We start from the raw sequence: 15,560 nt of genomic DNA on the forward strand, positions 1-15,560 counted from the left end.
GAACAAAGATGACTTAGGGAGCACTCACATAGATTTTGGATTTTTTAGCGTCATTTAAACACTAAGAGATTGTTGACCTGCCCACCCTCCCCTCTTATTTTAGCATCATTAAAAAAACATTCAATGTGATGAGAAGACAGGGTAAAAGAAATTACTTACACCCTTTTACTATACCTGTACGTCCACTCATTGCTATTTCATAATAAAATATCAGGAGGAGAAGAGAAATAATTTTGTTTTATGTATTTATTTAATTTTAGGCTGGTTTTGTATTTCACCAGTTGAATTTGAAAATGCAGGACCACACTGTCTTAAGCTAATAGAGGATGTTTCTTTCTTCTTGTTTTTACTGTAGCTAAATATATTCTAGAGAAACAAGATGAATATAGATGAATTCTATGGTTTACGTTTTCAGCAGTAAGCTCTTTCGGTTTTGGCATTTGCGGGATATTATTTGCAAATAAAGTCATGCAAATGCCAATTGATAAAGTCTAACTTACTTACTAGCCGTCCACTCATTACGTACTAATGATGATAGAAAAAACAAAAATCAAAACATTACACTTGGAAAGTTGTCTTTAAGATGTAAACAACACCAAATTTATATTTGGTGTGTGTGGATCTGCAAAAGCAATATATATATTTAAAGTTTGCCGTAGTGACAAGTGCTGAATGTGTATTTTTGATGCTATGATTTATGTATTATAAGGAAAGTATTATGAAACGAAGCCATGATGAAACTGACGTATTTGGAGGACGCAGACCTGGGCCACCTGGTATTCCAACACCTGGCCTTCCTGCACATGCAGCTCCATATCCCCATGTATTAGCTCCACCTGGACAGTTGGCACATAGTTTTGAGCAAATGAGAGATACTTTACCAAGACCACCATTTTCCACCTCACATCTTAGTGGACCTGCTCCGTACGTTAGCAATAGTCTTGTCCAGAATAATTGTGTAGAATAAAAATGTCTAAACTTCTAATTGATTTATGTATCTTTCTGTGCTTTAGGCCTAATCCACCACCCGTTGCTCCTAGCCATTTGCCACCTTCACAACCTGCAGTACATTCTACAAAGGTATGTAGTATTTCGAGGTCTTCAGATAAATATTTAGTAATCATGTGTCTGTGTGATTTTCTTGTGGTGCTACAGACTCGTGAAAAACAAAAGGTTAATGAAAGAATAAATGAAATAAGAATAAAAGGGCTATTCCATCATTTGTAAGGTTTCCTAATCCCATGACATAAAACCTTAATAGGGATTCCTATGTGTGACTCACAGGTTTGCAAAGCTTGAGTAAGATTGCAATGTGGTAAGCGCCAGTAAGACAGATAATTAATGTTGGGATCTAGCAATGGGAATGCATACATGTTAAAAATCATTTATCCTAATGTCAAAAATGGATTTGTTTTTAAACAAAATGAGTTTGTATATAAATGCATTATTTCGTTGCAAGTAATTTGATGTGATTTAGCATTATTTTAAATTTCCCTTCCCCATCTCCTATAACTATTGTTCTTATGTATATCTTTGTCCATTGATTATTTGTGCCTCAAACGAGTAAATGGTGAAATACTTTCAAAAAAGGTTCCTCTTTATTATTTTGCAAGTTGGATGAACTGGGAAAAAAAAGAAAAATATATAACCTATAGGAAATCTGGACATTTGAGTATTATTTTTAATAAACACTAGATGTGAATTATTTTCCTCACTCTTACATTTGTACTGGTGATCACATTTGTGTACTTGTTGCATTGGAAATGCTTGCATTGCAAAAAACATTAACCTAAATTCAAACTGCTTTTAAATTCAGCTGAGTTTAAAAGCAGTTTATAGGTCTTCCTTAAAGTTGTTATTTGTGTTAAAAATGTATCTTGAAGTTATTTTCGAAGATAGTGGATATTCCTAGAACCAAAATGGAATGTGCACTAGATACTTTAAGCGTATATATGCAGACCAACAACTGGTCAAAGATATAAAATGATTTTACTTACTTTTGAATTTAATTTAGCAAAATTACCAAACACACATTCAAACTCCAAACCCAGCACATGCTCCAACACCTGGTCAACAGCAGTACCAACGCTTAAAGGTTAGCATAAATATGTACATCTCTGGTTAGTCAAGGCAAGGTTAAACTGCTGTTCATTTGTTAAAAATATAAAGCTTTTTTACTCACTTAATTCAAATATATAATTGATTCTGTAAGGTTCAGCATGTCAAAATACATTTTGGAAGTTTACTCTCACAACTGTGTACATTGCGAATAATGTAAACAGACACAACATAAACAGGCCCACACCATATATAGTTTGTTGGCTAAAAAAGAGATTCTTAGAGAAAAAGAACTGAGGCTATGATAGTGGTTTGCTTTATAAATAATTATATTTTAAGGTTGAGGATGCTTTATCCTACTTAGATCAAGTTAAGCTTCAGTTTGGAAACCAACCTCAAGTAAGTATTTATTGTATGCCAATTTTTAAAGTAGTTAACTAGCTATCTTTATTTTATCATTATAGTATGTTTATGTTGTTGTTCCAGTCCTTTTTACCATTAGTACCCTAATTATTTTTGTGAGCTTCAAAAAATACAGTTCACGAATGTTAATTTCTAAAAAGAAGCATAACATATCAATGTGCAAAAATACAACCACTCAGTCATCACATAATTTGCAAAAGAATATATTTCCGACCAACAGCACATCCTAAACATGGATGTATTATCATCGCTATATTGGTTTAAAATTTTATGCAACTAAAATGATTGTTTTAAAAAAACAATGTAAAAGATAACTTAAGGTTGGCACATGCTCTTTATATGACTCAGTTCACATTTATATTTATAACATCTGCAATAAAAGCCACAAGTATATAAGTGTGGGTATAGGAAGTTAGTAATTACAATTGTAGTGCATTCTCATATGGTGTTGCATTAACCTAATATTAAGATACTATAAACAATTCATTCATATTGGGCTGAAATTGTGCTGCACTTGGTTAATAAAGGGTTTAAAATTTCATTTAAAATAACAAGCTATGATGTAGCCTTAGCAGCTCTGTTCTGATGTGAAGTGCATGTGCAAAAATCTCTCGCCTAACTTTAATAATGGCTTTAGTGAAGTTGGGAAAGCTAATTCAAGTGTAAACATTAAAGAGCACTTGTTTTTGTAAACAAAAAAAATTGCAAACCATCAGTTTAAGAATGACTTTACAAATGGGTGCTTTTGAAAAACATGCATTAATTATGTATCCTTTTTCAGACCATGGCAACATCATAACATTGAACTTTAAAGTATTTTTAACTTTAAAAAGGTGACAAAATGAATACCTGTAGAAATTCCACCCACCACTTTTACAAGATTTCAAAATTTCAAGATTATTCACACAAGGTACCAAGCGATGTGAACAAAAAACTGAAAAAGGCTTTAAACAAGATGACACTATTTGTATCATTATTAAGATCATTATTTGTAGTGTTGTACATGTTATTTGTAGTGTTGTATATCATACATTTTATTGTTGTTTTTTTAGGTGTACAATGAGTTTCTTGATATAATGAAAGAGTTCAAGTCTCAGACGTAAGTTAGTCATCATGAACAATGTTCGATTAGAGTAGTATACTAGTTGTAAGACCCTGAAGTAATTTTTTTTTAATTTTTTTACTTCTCATAAAACGGTTTGTGGTTAATTTTCCTATGAGGGTGGGAATTTTAAAAGTTTCATTAAAGAAACTAGACAACAAACATAATACTTCTGCCACCATGAACTTGTCCATACCCTTGTTTAATTGTATTGCCTGTGGAATACTCATAACATTAAATTTATAGTTGATCGATTAATTTGTCCATGATATTTCTATAATAATAAAACAGTGCGATATACAAAGTTTTCACAGCTAATGAAATTGCAATATATTTTATTATGTAAAAACGTAGAGAAATAGAACTTTATGCAAAATTGGGCATATTATTTTGGCTTGAAATAACATCCTTTTTTTAAAAAATGCATTTTCATTCAAATATAGAATTGTTGATGCAAGGGAAAAAATGGAAATAATAGCTACCCTTCAAAACTAAACGACAATCAATTCAAAAGTTTTTCTGTTATATTCAATTTTTTTAAAAAGAATAGGCAATCATTGTAAACTTTAAAATTTCGAGTTATTAAAAGATTAAACATATGAACACAAGCACGTCAATAATTCCACATGTGGTTCTTGTTTTTAAAGTGATAGCCGTGAACTGTTTTTCCCTATATTTGTTGCTTTATTATTAATGTGCCAGTAACTTATTTTTTCCAGCATGTTCATTAGCCTTCATTGGCTCTTCTTTTATTTTTAGTATTGACACTCCTGGAGTAATTAGTCGTGTGTCAGCTTTGTTTAAAGGACATCCAGATCTAATAGTTGGCTTCAATACATTTTTGCCACCGGGCTACAAAATTGAAGTAAGTTTGACAGATATAAACACAGTCAATGTGTGTGCACCCACTGGCACAACAACACACCTGATTTCTGGTAATGGTTTGATCGCTGCTCCAACCCAACCCAATCTAAATAAAGTAAGTAACATTTCATGGGTCTTTTAAGACATTTGTACAATGCAAAAGTTATTTAAAATGTGATAGTAATTTTTGTCACATTGAGTTGATATTTTTTGTTGTTGTAAGAAGTACACATCAGTTGATAAGTTGTTTCATCTAAAAACCTACCATTTTGACTGGTCATATTTAGCTAAATCTTGAGACGTGAACGTGTGTTTCTTCTAAGCAAAGTGTGCAAACTCTCTAAGTTTTTGTTTGTCTTTGCAAAGACTTAAGATACTTCTCTTGTCATCAAGCTTTGATCAAAGGATCATCTCATCTCATTATATATCTTTTTTTACTAAACAAGAACTGTATTTGTGATAGATATAATCTCAAATCATTATGTGTTTGAAATAAGGTAAATATTTTTTACAAAACAGTAAACTAGATTACGCGACAAAAAAAGAGATTTCTCTCCAGCAAAAAGTAAAAAAGTATGACTTAACTATATTCTGCATTTTAGACTCCTTCAGCTCCAGCAGCAGCAAGTGGTACAAGTTTGCCCACTACAATACCACCAACCTCATCACCCTCAACCACTGTTTCAAAGTCACCAACAAGACCAACATCTTTACCAGCAAAGCCATTATCTCCCACTGCGCAAGCATTACCGGCTTTATCATTACCTTCTCCTGGTGTTCAGTCACAGACACAGGTATTAGTAATTTTTGGTTACGTTTTTATTCTTTTTATACTTTAGACCTGAGTGAAAGTAGTGGTTAATAATAATTTATTTTATTTTCGTACTCAGCCTGCAATCAACCAGTACTTTGAATATCATCTTGTTTTCTTTTTTTACTTTAGGCTCAACATCATGCCATCAACTATGTTACTAAGATTAAAAACAGATTCCAGGGACAGCCAGAGGTCTATCAAAAGTTCTTAGATATCTTAAATAATTACCAGACCGAACAAAAAGCTATAAAGGAAAACGCAGTGGACCAGTTTGGAAGATCACTGCAAGAGCAAGAGGTGTATGACCGGGAGGGAAAATTAGCTTCTGAAGTGTATCAACAAGTTGCTAAACTTTTCAATAAACAAGAAGATCTGTTGCAAGAATTTAGTCAGTTTCTTCCGGACGCAACTGGCTCGTCATTCAATGCTTCAGCTGCTGTATCACTCAGCAATGCTGTATCTTCGTACCAGCCACTTTCTAAAAAGTCTACCCCACTTTCTGGCAATTCCAGCAAACCAGCATCTAATAAAAACAAAAAGTCTTTGCCTTCTTCTTTGTCCAATACAAACTCTGTCAAGGTCGAATCGATGGATGTTGATGTGAAGGAAAATGGAGATAAACATGGGAAGAAGCGACACAAGTCAGCATTGAAAGACGTATCATTGGCTGAAGCTGTCAAGCATGGAAATCTAAGTGAATTCGCGTTTTTCGAGAAAGTTCGAAAAGCTTTAAAAAGTCCAGATGTGTATGAAAATTTTCTACGCTGTCTTGTTTTATTTAATCAAGAGGTAATTTCACGACCAGAACTCGTTCAGCTGGCAACCACTTTCCTTGGTAAATTCCCAGACCTTTTCACCTGGTTTAAGATGTTCCTAGGATACAAGGATAATCAACAAACAGAAACCAACATATCTGGTTTTAAGGATCGTGGCACAGGCGGAGAATTAGCACATTTAGAAATTGGTATGTTTGCTTTAGGTTTAATTGTCTAAATGCTTCAATGTTGTAGATGTCAATGGGACATTATATTTATTGAAATTTTAGTTTGATATTTTACAATGTTGACGGACCTTCAAATTTATCTCCTTTGATGTTGAGCTGCAACAACAGTTTTAATGTATGTTGTATTCACTTTGAAATCAAGGTGTGGTTAACAAGTTGCTAAAAAGCGGTAAAAATAATACCACCCAACAATTAATTTTGAGGTTGGATGTGTTGAAAATATACATACACGTGCTTTAAATTTTATACTAAACATAAATATAACAAAATATTTATAAATTTGTCATATCAAAGAAACATAAAACTGGAGGAGGGTGTATTAACCTTAAAAATGACTTAATTTCAGATTTCGCATCTTGTAAACGCAGCGGTGCAAGCTATAGAGCTTTGCCAAAAAGTTACACACAACCGAAATGTTCAGGGCGCACAGTTCTTTGCAAAGAACTGCTCAATGACACGTGGGTTTCCTTACCGTCTTGGTCTGAAGACACCCAGTTCCCAGGCACTCGAAAGACGCAATATGAGGAGCATATCTACAAATGCGAAGATGAAAGGTTTGAGCTAGATGTGGTGATAGAGATGAACCTGACGACGATCAAAGTTTTGGAAGGTGTCCAGAAGAAATTATCACGAATGAGTTCTGATGAGCAACAGAAATTTCGATTGGATAACAGTCTTGGGGGAACTTCAGATGCCATCCACAGAAAGGCCATTTACAGGTATTTGTGCTGATTCTTTGTTAACAGAAGCAAATGTCTCATTAGATGTGCATTATATTATATTTATTATTTTATTTTTTATTTTTTTATTTATTAGGATTTATGGAGACAAATCACCTGAGATAATCGATGGTTTGAAGAAGACACCCCACGTGGCCATACCTCTTGTGTTAAAACGTTTGAAACAGAAAGATGAAGAGTGGAGAATTGCGCAGAAGCAATTTAATAAAATATGGAGAGATCAGAATGAGAAATACTACTTAAAGGTGAAACTCTTTGTTGATTTGATAACAAATGTGATGCTTTGATTTTCGAGTAACTTTTATATCTTTTTTTTTGCAGTCTTTGGATCATCAAGGCATCAATTTCAAACAAAATGACTTGAAGGCTATACGATCAAAATCACTTATTAGAGACATCGAGCAAATATTTGAAGAGGTTAAAGATTTTTTATTGTTGTTTCCATCGTAGAGTATTTTTTTGTCTTGACTGTAGAGTATTTTTTATTATTGTTTATTGATTTGTGTCCTGTTCAGAGATCCGACCAAATGGACGACGTAAATGCAGAGGCCTCTGGTCCGCATATTACATGCACATATCAGGTTGGTATTTCTTGGCTTCTTTTTTTTGTTTTTTAAAGAATGGCAACCCTCTCAACATAAATATAATAGAGACAATGGCATTTTTTCAGCCAAAGTGTTAATTTTTAGATGCGTAGTTCAGTGCGCACTTTCTATGACGTCTATTTTACAGAATAATCCACGTTAAGGCCCACAAAGGCCCCGAAATTTGATAGACATGGCCATGCCGACGTCAGCAACAATTATTACATTTTGAGAGTCGAGATCTAAGCAAGTTTAAGTTGCGTGAATCTAGTATGGAGATGTTGTTTAAAACTACTTGTTTGAAAAAAAAATCGAAATATGCGAACTTTCCTCAATATACTTTGTGGAGGATTGTAGAACTACCTTGGTATTTAAAAATGCCTAACGTGGTTGTGTTTAAACTGACTTTGTCTTGTCAAATTTAGGACCAATCAGCTCTCGAGGATGCTTCAGCATTGATCATCCATCACATGAAGAGGCAAGCAGGAATACACAAGGATGACAAGACCAAAATCAAAACTATCCTGCTTCAATTTCTTCAAGAGTTGTTTTTTGCGCCACGAGGTGAGCTCAGTGACGATGAGCAGGAAGTAGACGAGATGTCGAAAAAAGACGAGAAAACAGCCACAACGAATGATGTCAGTATGACAGATGTTGACGATGTGTATAACATGATTTTTGTGAACAACACTTGGTATACCATCTTGAGATTGCATCAAGTATGTTTTGTTGTGTTGTCAGTTAACATCACTAAGAAACGTAGTGATGAAATCCAAAGATAACTTAGCTTTTATCACAATTTTTGCTGCAGAATTTTTTCAATTAATGTCTTGGCTGTGTTAATTTTTAGTGATGGAGCATAGGCTTGTAATATACCTGATTTTGCATAATTTTAGTTTATGTAAAAAGTTGTATTTGTATTGTCGGATATATGAGGTCTATAAAATTTATTTAGATGCTTTGTGAACGTCTCTTGAAGATGTATAAATTAGCAATGAAGATGGCTAAGTTTGATGCTCGCGACAAAAAATATCGACGGGAAGGTACTGCTGAAGCCTTACGCTTGAAAAAGGCCGGCTTGACAGACGTAGAAGAATATTATCCCACATTTCTTGAAATGGTCAAAAATTTATTAGACGGTAGCTTGATCTTCTTTTTACATTTAGTTTTTTTATATTTAGTGTTAACAGTCAACTTTCTTTTTTATACAGCTGTGTAAAAACTATTCATTCAGTAGCCCGTGAAAAAATCTACGGGTTCGCATTTCCTTTTTTGCTTTTTCGTGTGTCTGTAGCATGACTATGAAATCGTGCAGACACGGTTGATATTGAATAATGGATTGATGAAAACTTATTATAATTCTTTATTAATTAGGTCAACTTGATCCGAATGGATACGAGGATACGTTACGTGAAACATTCGGTGTAAATGCTTATGTGTCTTTCACTATGGATAAACTCATTCAAAACATTGTGAGACAGGTAAAGATTTGATTATTAGTTAGTCGTTGTATTTTAAAGACAGCCCCCCTCCCCCCTAAATCCATTACAGTTTCAGAATCCTTAACAAAAATTTTGTATATAAGAAATTATTTGGGTTCACATTTTTCTATTTTTCTCTCATGTGACACGTGCACGTATTACGGTATTTTACAACCCTAAAATGTAAAAAACTCGACAATTTATAATGTCTCAAGATTTGCCAAAAGGTGTACTTATGAAATAACTGATAAACGGTCCTTAGTTCTGGAAAATTCAACGTAAAATATATATCCTTAACGGCACATGGTAAATTAGAAAACTATATAAGAATTTTCTATCCTCGTTCTATGCTGACATCAGCATAAAATATCTAATGTGTAATATAAGTAAAGGGTATAAGTGTCATTACGACAAAAAGCTCATCGATAAAATGTCTTATTCGTCTAGCTTCATAACTTAGTCACTGATGACGTCAGCTTAAAGATAATGGAGTTTTATAAAGAGGAAAAACTGAATGAGGCTACTGGTGGTGCGGCTGTTACTGCAACTGCTCGTGCTGGCGCAGAACTTGCTTACCAGAAGAGAATTGAAAGCTTATTGTTGGATGAAAACTGTTTTAAAGCTTGTGTTGTAAGTACCTTGCGGTTCGAGATTTGAATTGGCGTTCAAAGTGATGAGACCTTAATGCGTTCCTTGATATCGTCGTAATGTCATAGCTATAGAGTGTAGAGGAATTAAATTACACAGAAAAATCCGTGCGAATGTTGCGGAAATAAACGTCTACTCCTAATTAACCCCTTTAACCCTCGTTTAACATGGAGTGTAACCTAACCTTGATTTTTTTTAATGTGTTACGACGACTACTCGAAAAACTTACTTTTTCCTTTAATTTTCCAAGTTTAGCGCGTTTTACTGAAACTAAGAAAAAGTGTACACATTTTTTTTCTAGTATAAAGACAAAGGTGTTTGCAAAATGAGCATTGAACTCTTACCAAGTGAAGATGATCAATCTGAAGACCAAGCAGAAGCTGAGGTATATTTTAAACTTCTCTTTTAAATCGGCCTACGTAGTCGTTAGCTGTTATGATTGTATTTTTTCTCCTTAGAAGTGGTCTGAATATGTGGAGAAGTATGTAGGCAATACGGAAATCATGCCAGAACTAAAAGAACATTTATGCAAAAAGCCAATCTTTTTGTTGAGGTAAAGTGAAGGATGTTTTTGTTAACCGTGTTGTATTTTGAAAGGTAGTGTATCTCCTTCCAAATTAACCAGGTTAATTTTGTTCGTAACCAGGATAAACTGTAAGGTTGGCAGTTGGCAGTCGAGTTTTTAATTTTGCGTAGATTAAATTTGACCAGTTTTGTTACATTCCTAAAAAAAACATTTCGACATTTTGACATTTCGAAAAATAAAATTCATGCGGAAACTCAATATATATATTTGCTTAGTTTTTTAATCTGATTTTTTTTTTCTATATAGATAAACTACGACTTGCCGTTTACTTTTGCAAAAATAAGAATAATTCAAAAAAAAGGAATCCAAGCAAAATGAACTTAAAAACAGGCCTCATCATGAAAACTACAAGAAATTATTGCCCTCATGTGCCTGAAGGGCGTGGAACTTAAAAATATTTTTTAAACACATTTGCTAAAATTTTAAGCTTGTACCATTTAGCGATAAAAATCTCGTGATAAATGCAATGATGATAAACGTGCTGATTATACATTTTTTTGCAGAAACGCTCGAATGTTACAAAAACGCATTTCTGAACAAGAAACTGAAGGAAAGAAAGCCGCTGAAAGTAAAGAAGATGCAAAAGAAACGGTTAAAGATGAACCTTGTGAGAACAAACAAGATGAAAAGTGAGTATCATTGCAAATTCTTTTAATAGCACACTGTGGTAGCAGACAAACGAAACTTCAACGCTTTTTTCGTTCTAAATTTTGTCCTCCCGAAAATTAGGTAAAAGTGATCTGTAGGTTGCTGTCGATATTTCAAACTTTGAAGTAGCTGGGAAGGAAGTTTAAGATGTTAAAAGTTCCAAAAACAGGACAATCATGCTTAAATTATTGTTCTTTTTTTCATTAAAAATAAAGTAAGAGCCGTCTGATTTTTCGAAAATGATCCAAAACTACACAATTTCAAGTTCCTGTAAATTGTGTAGTTTCTTTTTGCTTAATAAGTTAGCACATATGTAACAATACAATCAGCTTCTGGAAACTTGAGCCGCGATTGGTGGCTGACGACCCCGCCCAATCTTTGTAAAAATAGGGCGCACTTGTTATGACAAGCCACTCCTCAAAAATTATGGCGGCTAAACTGCGGGTTGTTTTGACCCGATTTTGTCCGGATATTTGCGGGACCCGTCCTTTATGGGGGTTGAAATTTGGTGACTTTTAATTACTCTCAGTTTCCTTCAGGATACTCAACAAAATTTGCTATGACGTCGTTTGTGCCGCCCAGTGACTCATCGGTTAAAAGGTGGTCAAAAGAAAACCGAAAACAATTTTCTTGTTCTAATACCCTTGTCAACAGTTCAAAGTCTTATTTTAGCTTTTTTATACTTGTATCATGTCATTTTACACATCTAAAACGTTTACAATCCTTTTTCTTATTCTAAAGTTCATGCTTCACTGTAGCTTTTTTACGGGATCGGAAATTTCTGATGACGTCATCTCGAAGTGAATAACGTCATCAAAAATTTTTTATAACAATGTTTCTAAGTATACTAACAAACATTAACAAGCATAGGAAGTCGAGTAAAAAAGTGTATATAGAAAGATTACGGTAAAAAGTATGGCTTTTGTTATATGACGAATTTCTCTTCATAGGCTAAAACTCTGGTTTTCAATTAACATTCTCAATAAGAAGCTATAAATATGGCGCGACTGAACTGTCGGAAATTGGGATTGCATTTTGTACTGGGGAAAATTTTGTTGATGAAAATATCCAATGGCTTTCGTGTCTAAATTTCCCGAAAATATCTAATCGAAAAAAAAAGATTCTCTTAACGACATGAAATGAAATAAGAGATTTAGAGAAAACTGGCCTTAAGAATTTTTTCCGACCTATACTCTCTTTATCAGTACACAGAAGTACTTTTAAAATGCATTCTGAAAAATTACAGCCTGATATAAGCAGTTTGCTGACATTTACAACTAACATGACAAAGTACGCCATGTTTTCGATACTTAAAAGTACATATTAGAACATTGTTTTTTGGTAACAAATGTGTTTTTTTAGCTCGGTTTAATTCTGCTTTGTGTTTAGAGAGGCGCAGCTGTTCCCTAACGTGTACATGTTAAACGGATTGGAATGCAAGATCAGTTTAAACTCCTACAAAATGCGTTATGTTTCTGGAACAAGTGATTTCATGTACAGGAGAAATGCTATTGGAAGAGCAAAGGAGGTAGGGACGCACAATTTGTAATTGTGAAAGTCATGCGTAAATTGTTCTTAAATATCTGCGAATTAAGCCTAATTTTTTCGAGGAGTGAACAATTTTTTAGACAAAAAAACACAGAAATATCAATGAGAAAAAACACGTAAACAGCTCCAATAACTTATTGGCTTGAAAAAACCAGAAAAAAAAGTTTCTGCGATTTTTCGTTGAAGTTGTTTGTTTTTATGAAAATCAAATTTGAACTTACCTAAACAAATTTGACTCCTGAAAATAAATCCTCGCGAAAATTTTAAGCATAGCTGACTTGCAAAATCAAATCCTCGCGAAATTCTGTTTGTTTACAACCACACGTAAATTACCTTAAGGTGATTGCTCTCCTTTTCACTATAGTGTGTACATTTAACATTGTTGTTTTTTCGAAGGTCATTTTTTTCGCGAATGATAACGTTGAAGTATTTTACAGGAACGTAATTCTGCGGTTTTAGCTAAAATTCGCGAAATTGTCACCCCACGAAAAAACAAGTATTTTTCATATATTAAATTTTTCATCCTTTAATGTTTAAAGCAAAATAACAAAATGATTTTTTTCCGGTATTATTGCTGGAAACACTTTTTGATACATTACGTCTTTTTTACAAGAAACAACTACTAACTCGCAAAATATTAGGAAAATTGAAATAATGACTTAACAGGTCTCTTGCTTAAAAGCATTTTAAAGATACCAAACGGGTAAATTTTCAAAAAATCTACAATTTAAAGTAAAAAAACATCCAAACTGAATTCAAAATGTTATAAACAAATCTCACGTGTTTATTAGAATAAAAATGTTGACTAAAATTTCGTCAATTACCTTACGTGGATTAATTTTCGCGAATGCCAGCTAACGTTAAAAAATTCGCTTGGATTAATTTTCGCGAATCGCCAGATTTGAAAAATTTCGCTTTGACTTATTTTCGCGAATAAGCTTATCTAAAAAATTTTGCGTGGATAAATTTTCGTGAAGGAAGGATAACTGACAGGAAGAGGAAACAAGCATGCCGATTACTTTTTCATTAAAAATTTGCGAATGACAAAAAATTTTGCGTTGATTAATTTTGTGTGGTTTATTTATCGCAAATGATCCGAATTTGATAAAGTTAATCCGCGTAAGTTACTACATATTTCCTGTGTTTGATACAACTTTTCGTAACATAACCTTGTCTTACATTTCAGTCCCATCCTAAAATCAATGTTCAACTTCACGCAGCTTATTCGAATGTGCATTCTGCTTGGCTGCTCGAAAATACAACAAGAGATCAATGTAGACAAACAGAGGAATGGTTAAATGGAAAGTCTGACGTAGAAGAAATGTTGCCTTGCCTGACTACAAAGGCTTCGAGTGAGAATGGTGGTATCAGTGTTAATAAATACTCAGTGGTGTACACAAAAGATTTTAAACAAGGACTTGCGGCTACTATAAACACTGCAACTAAAACAACATCCACAGTAACAACCTGAACGACTTCCTTTGAACGCTGTTTTTATCATATTTCCGCATGGATGAAGAAGAGGGACAGTGAAAGTACATGTATTTAATTTCTTAGGTATATTTTAACATACTGAGTTGAACTTATATTTTGTATATATATAAAACTTGAAGAAAGAGTAAAACAAGTGGTGTTTTGATAGTTTATTTCTGAATACAACGTTAAAAAAATTTTGAATATAATCTAGAAAACCAAGATAAGATATTAAATAATATATATACATTGGTAAAATTATTTCAATATTTGGCTATCAATTTGGAAAGGTTTTTTTAATAAAATGTATCTTATATAATAAAAGTCAACTTTGTTTAACAGAAATTCACCTCCCGCAATATAACTAATGGATAAATAAAGTTTCTATTCATGAAAATAATTATATACTGTATAGAACTAATAAAATTACTAAATAAAAAATTTAAACACTTTTGCAAATTTCTCTATTGTAAAAAAAATTTCCTGGAGTTTTCTCCACAATTTTGGAAGTAACAGAAACCTTGAAATAATGTTTCCACAATTGCTCCCCAAGAACATGAGGCATCAAGGTAATATTGCTGAATCGGAGTTTGTTTTTAGGAACATTTGCAGGGCAGACTTTCGGCAATACACCTACTTACAGTTTAAGTTGTTCCCTAAAGAAAACAAACTGAAACTCTAATCAAAGCATACTTATAGTCTTGAAAGCTCAATTTCATGTGGAATAACATCGTACTAACATGGTCCTCTGACTGTTAGGCTCCTTATCTTTTATAAGGAAATTTACAAGTAAAAAAAAGTAAAATACTTTATTGTTACATAGTTAGATTTATTCCAGAGTTCTTAAGAAAGCGCTAAAATGATTATTCTACAGGGTTGCCTAGTCCCCTCACAATCATAAATTTATGTAAATAGAAGTCGTTCATCCTCAAATACTAAGATGGAAAACTTTCACAAAAAACCTATTTTCTTACCAATCAGATTTTTTTAAAGGAGATAGAGAGTAAAGCATATTTTGGCTGGAATTTCACTTGGTGGACAGGAAAAAATTAATTTTCGCAGGAATTTAGTTTGGCAGATTTTACAAAAACTTAGGATACAATAGACCCTTTGACAATGTTTAGTGTATTCAAAATTATGTCCTTTACATGCCACTTTTTTATAAACTTATACATTTTCATGCAGAAAAGTTAACTGGTGCACCAAATTTAGAACAAAAAGTATGCACCCAATGCTTTGCACAAAAAATAATACTCGCAAAAGTATAATTTTTTCCAGAAATAAAACACATTGTGAAAAGTCTTTTTTAAATTTATACATATACAAGAAACTGAATTTTTTTTCTTGTTATTGTTATTGCACAAAAATGAATACGTTTGCCATTGTGTGCAAATTATTATGCATAAAATTAGTATAAATAAGGCAAGTCATCTGGGGATATTTTCCCTCAAACTTGTCGAAAATGACCAATTTAATACTGATCGTGGACAACTGAGGTCAAATATATTCAGATAACTTCAGTTGTATATATGAGAAAAGCCTAATTCTTATTCTACTTAACAAGGGCTTCTGAATTAACCCAAACTTT

The 15,560-nt window shown here is 33.0% G+C and overlaps 2 protein-coding genes across 2 annotated transcripts in view; both read left to right on the plus strand.

Annotated features, from left to right (window-relative positions):
- LOC130656840 (proteasome subunit alpha type-6-like) overlaps positions 1 to 15,560 on the plus strand; it is a 69,977-nt gene that overhangs the window by 12,300 nt on the left and 42,117 nt on the right. The gene's annotated exons all lie outside the window — the stretch shown is intronic.
- Positions 678 to 14,126, plus strand: LOC130656837 (paired amphipathic helix protein Sin3b-like). The gene is made up of 21 exons (XM_057459778.1): positions 678 to 924; positions 1,014 to 1,080; positions 2,015 to 2,095; positions 2,398 to 2,457; positions 3,534 to 3,580; positions 4,343 to 4,562; positions 5,050 to 5,241; positions 5,391 to 6,225; positions 6,611 to 6,983; positions 7,081 to 7,249; positions 7,326 to 7,421; positions 7,520 to 7,585; positions 8,014 to 8,307; positions 8,544 to 8,727; positions 8,963 to 9,069; positions 9,517 to 9,699; positions 10,019 to 10,102; positions 10,176 to 10,270; positions 10,807 to 10,932; positions 12,341 to 12,479; positions 13,686 to 14,126. The coding sequence occupies exons 1-21, from the start codon at positions 698 to 700 to the stop codon at positions 13,968 to 13,970; spliced, it is 3,930 nt and encodes a 1,309-aa protein (XP_057315761.1). The 5' UTR covers positions 678 to 697; the 3' UTR covers positions 13,971 to 14,126.

This window comes from Hydractinia symbiolongicarpus, chromosome 9, assembly GCF_029227915.1.
Source record: "Hydractinia symbiolongicarpus strain clone_291-10 chromosome 9, HSymV2.1, whole genome shotgun sequence".
In the NCBI taxonomy this organism is placed as follows: Eukaryota; Metazoa; Cnidaria; class Hydrozoa; order Anthoathecata; family Hydractiniidae; genus Hydractinia; species Hydractinia symbiolongicarpus.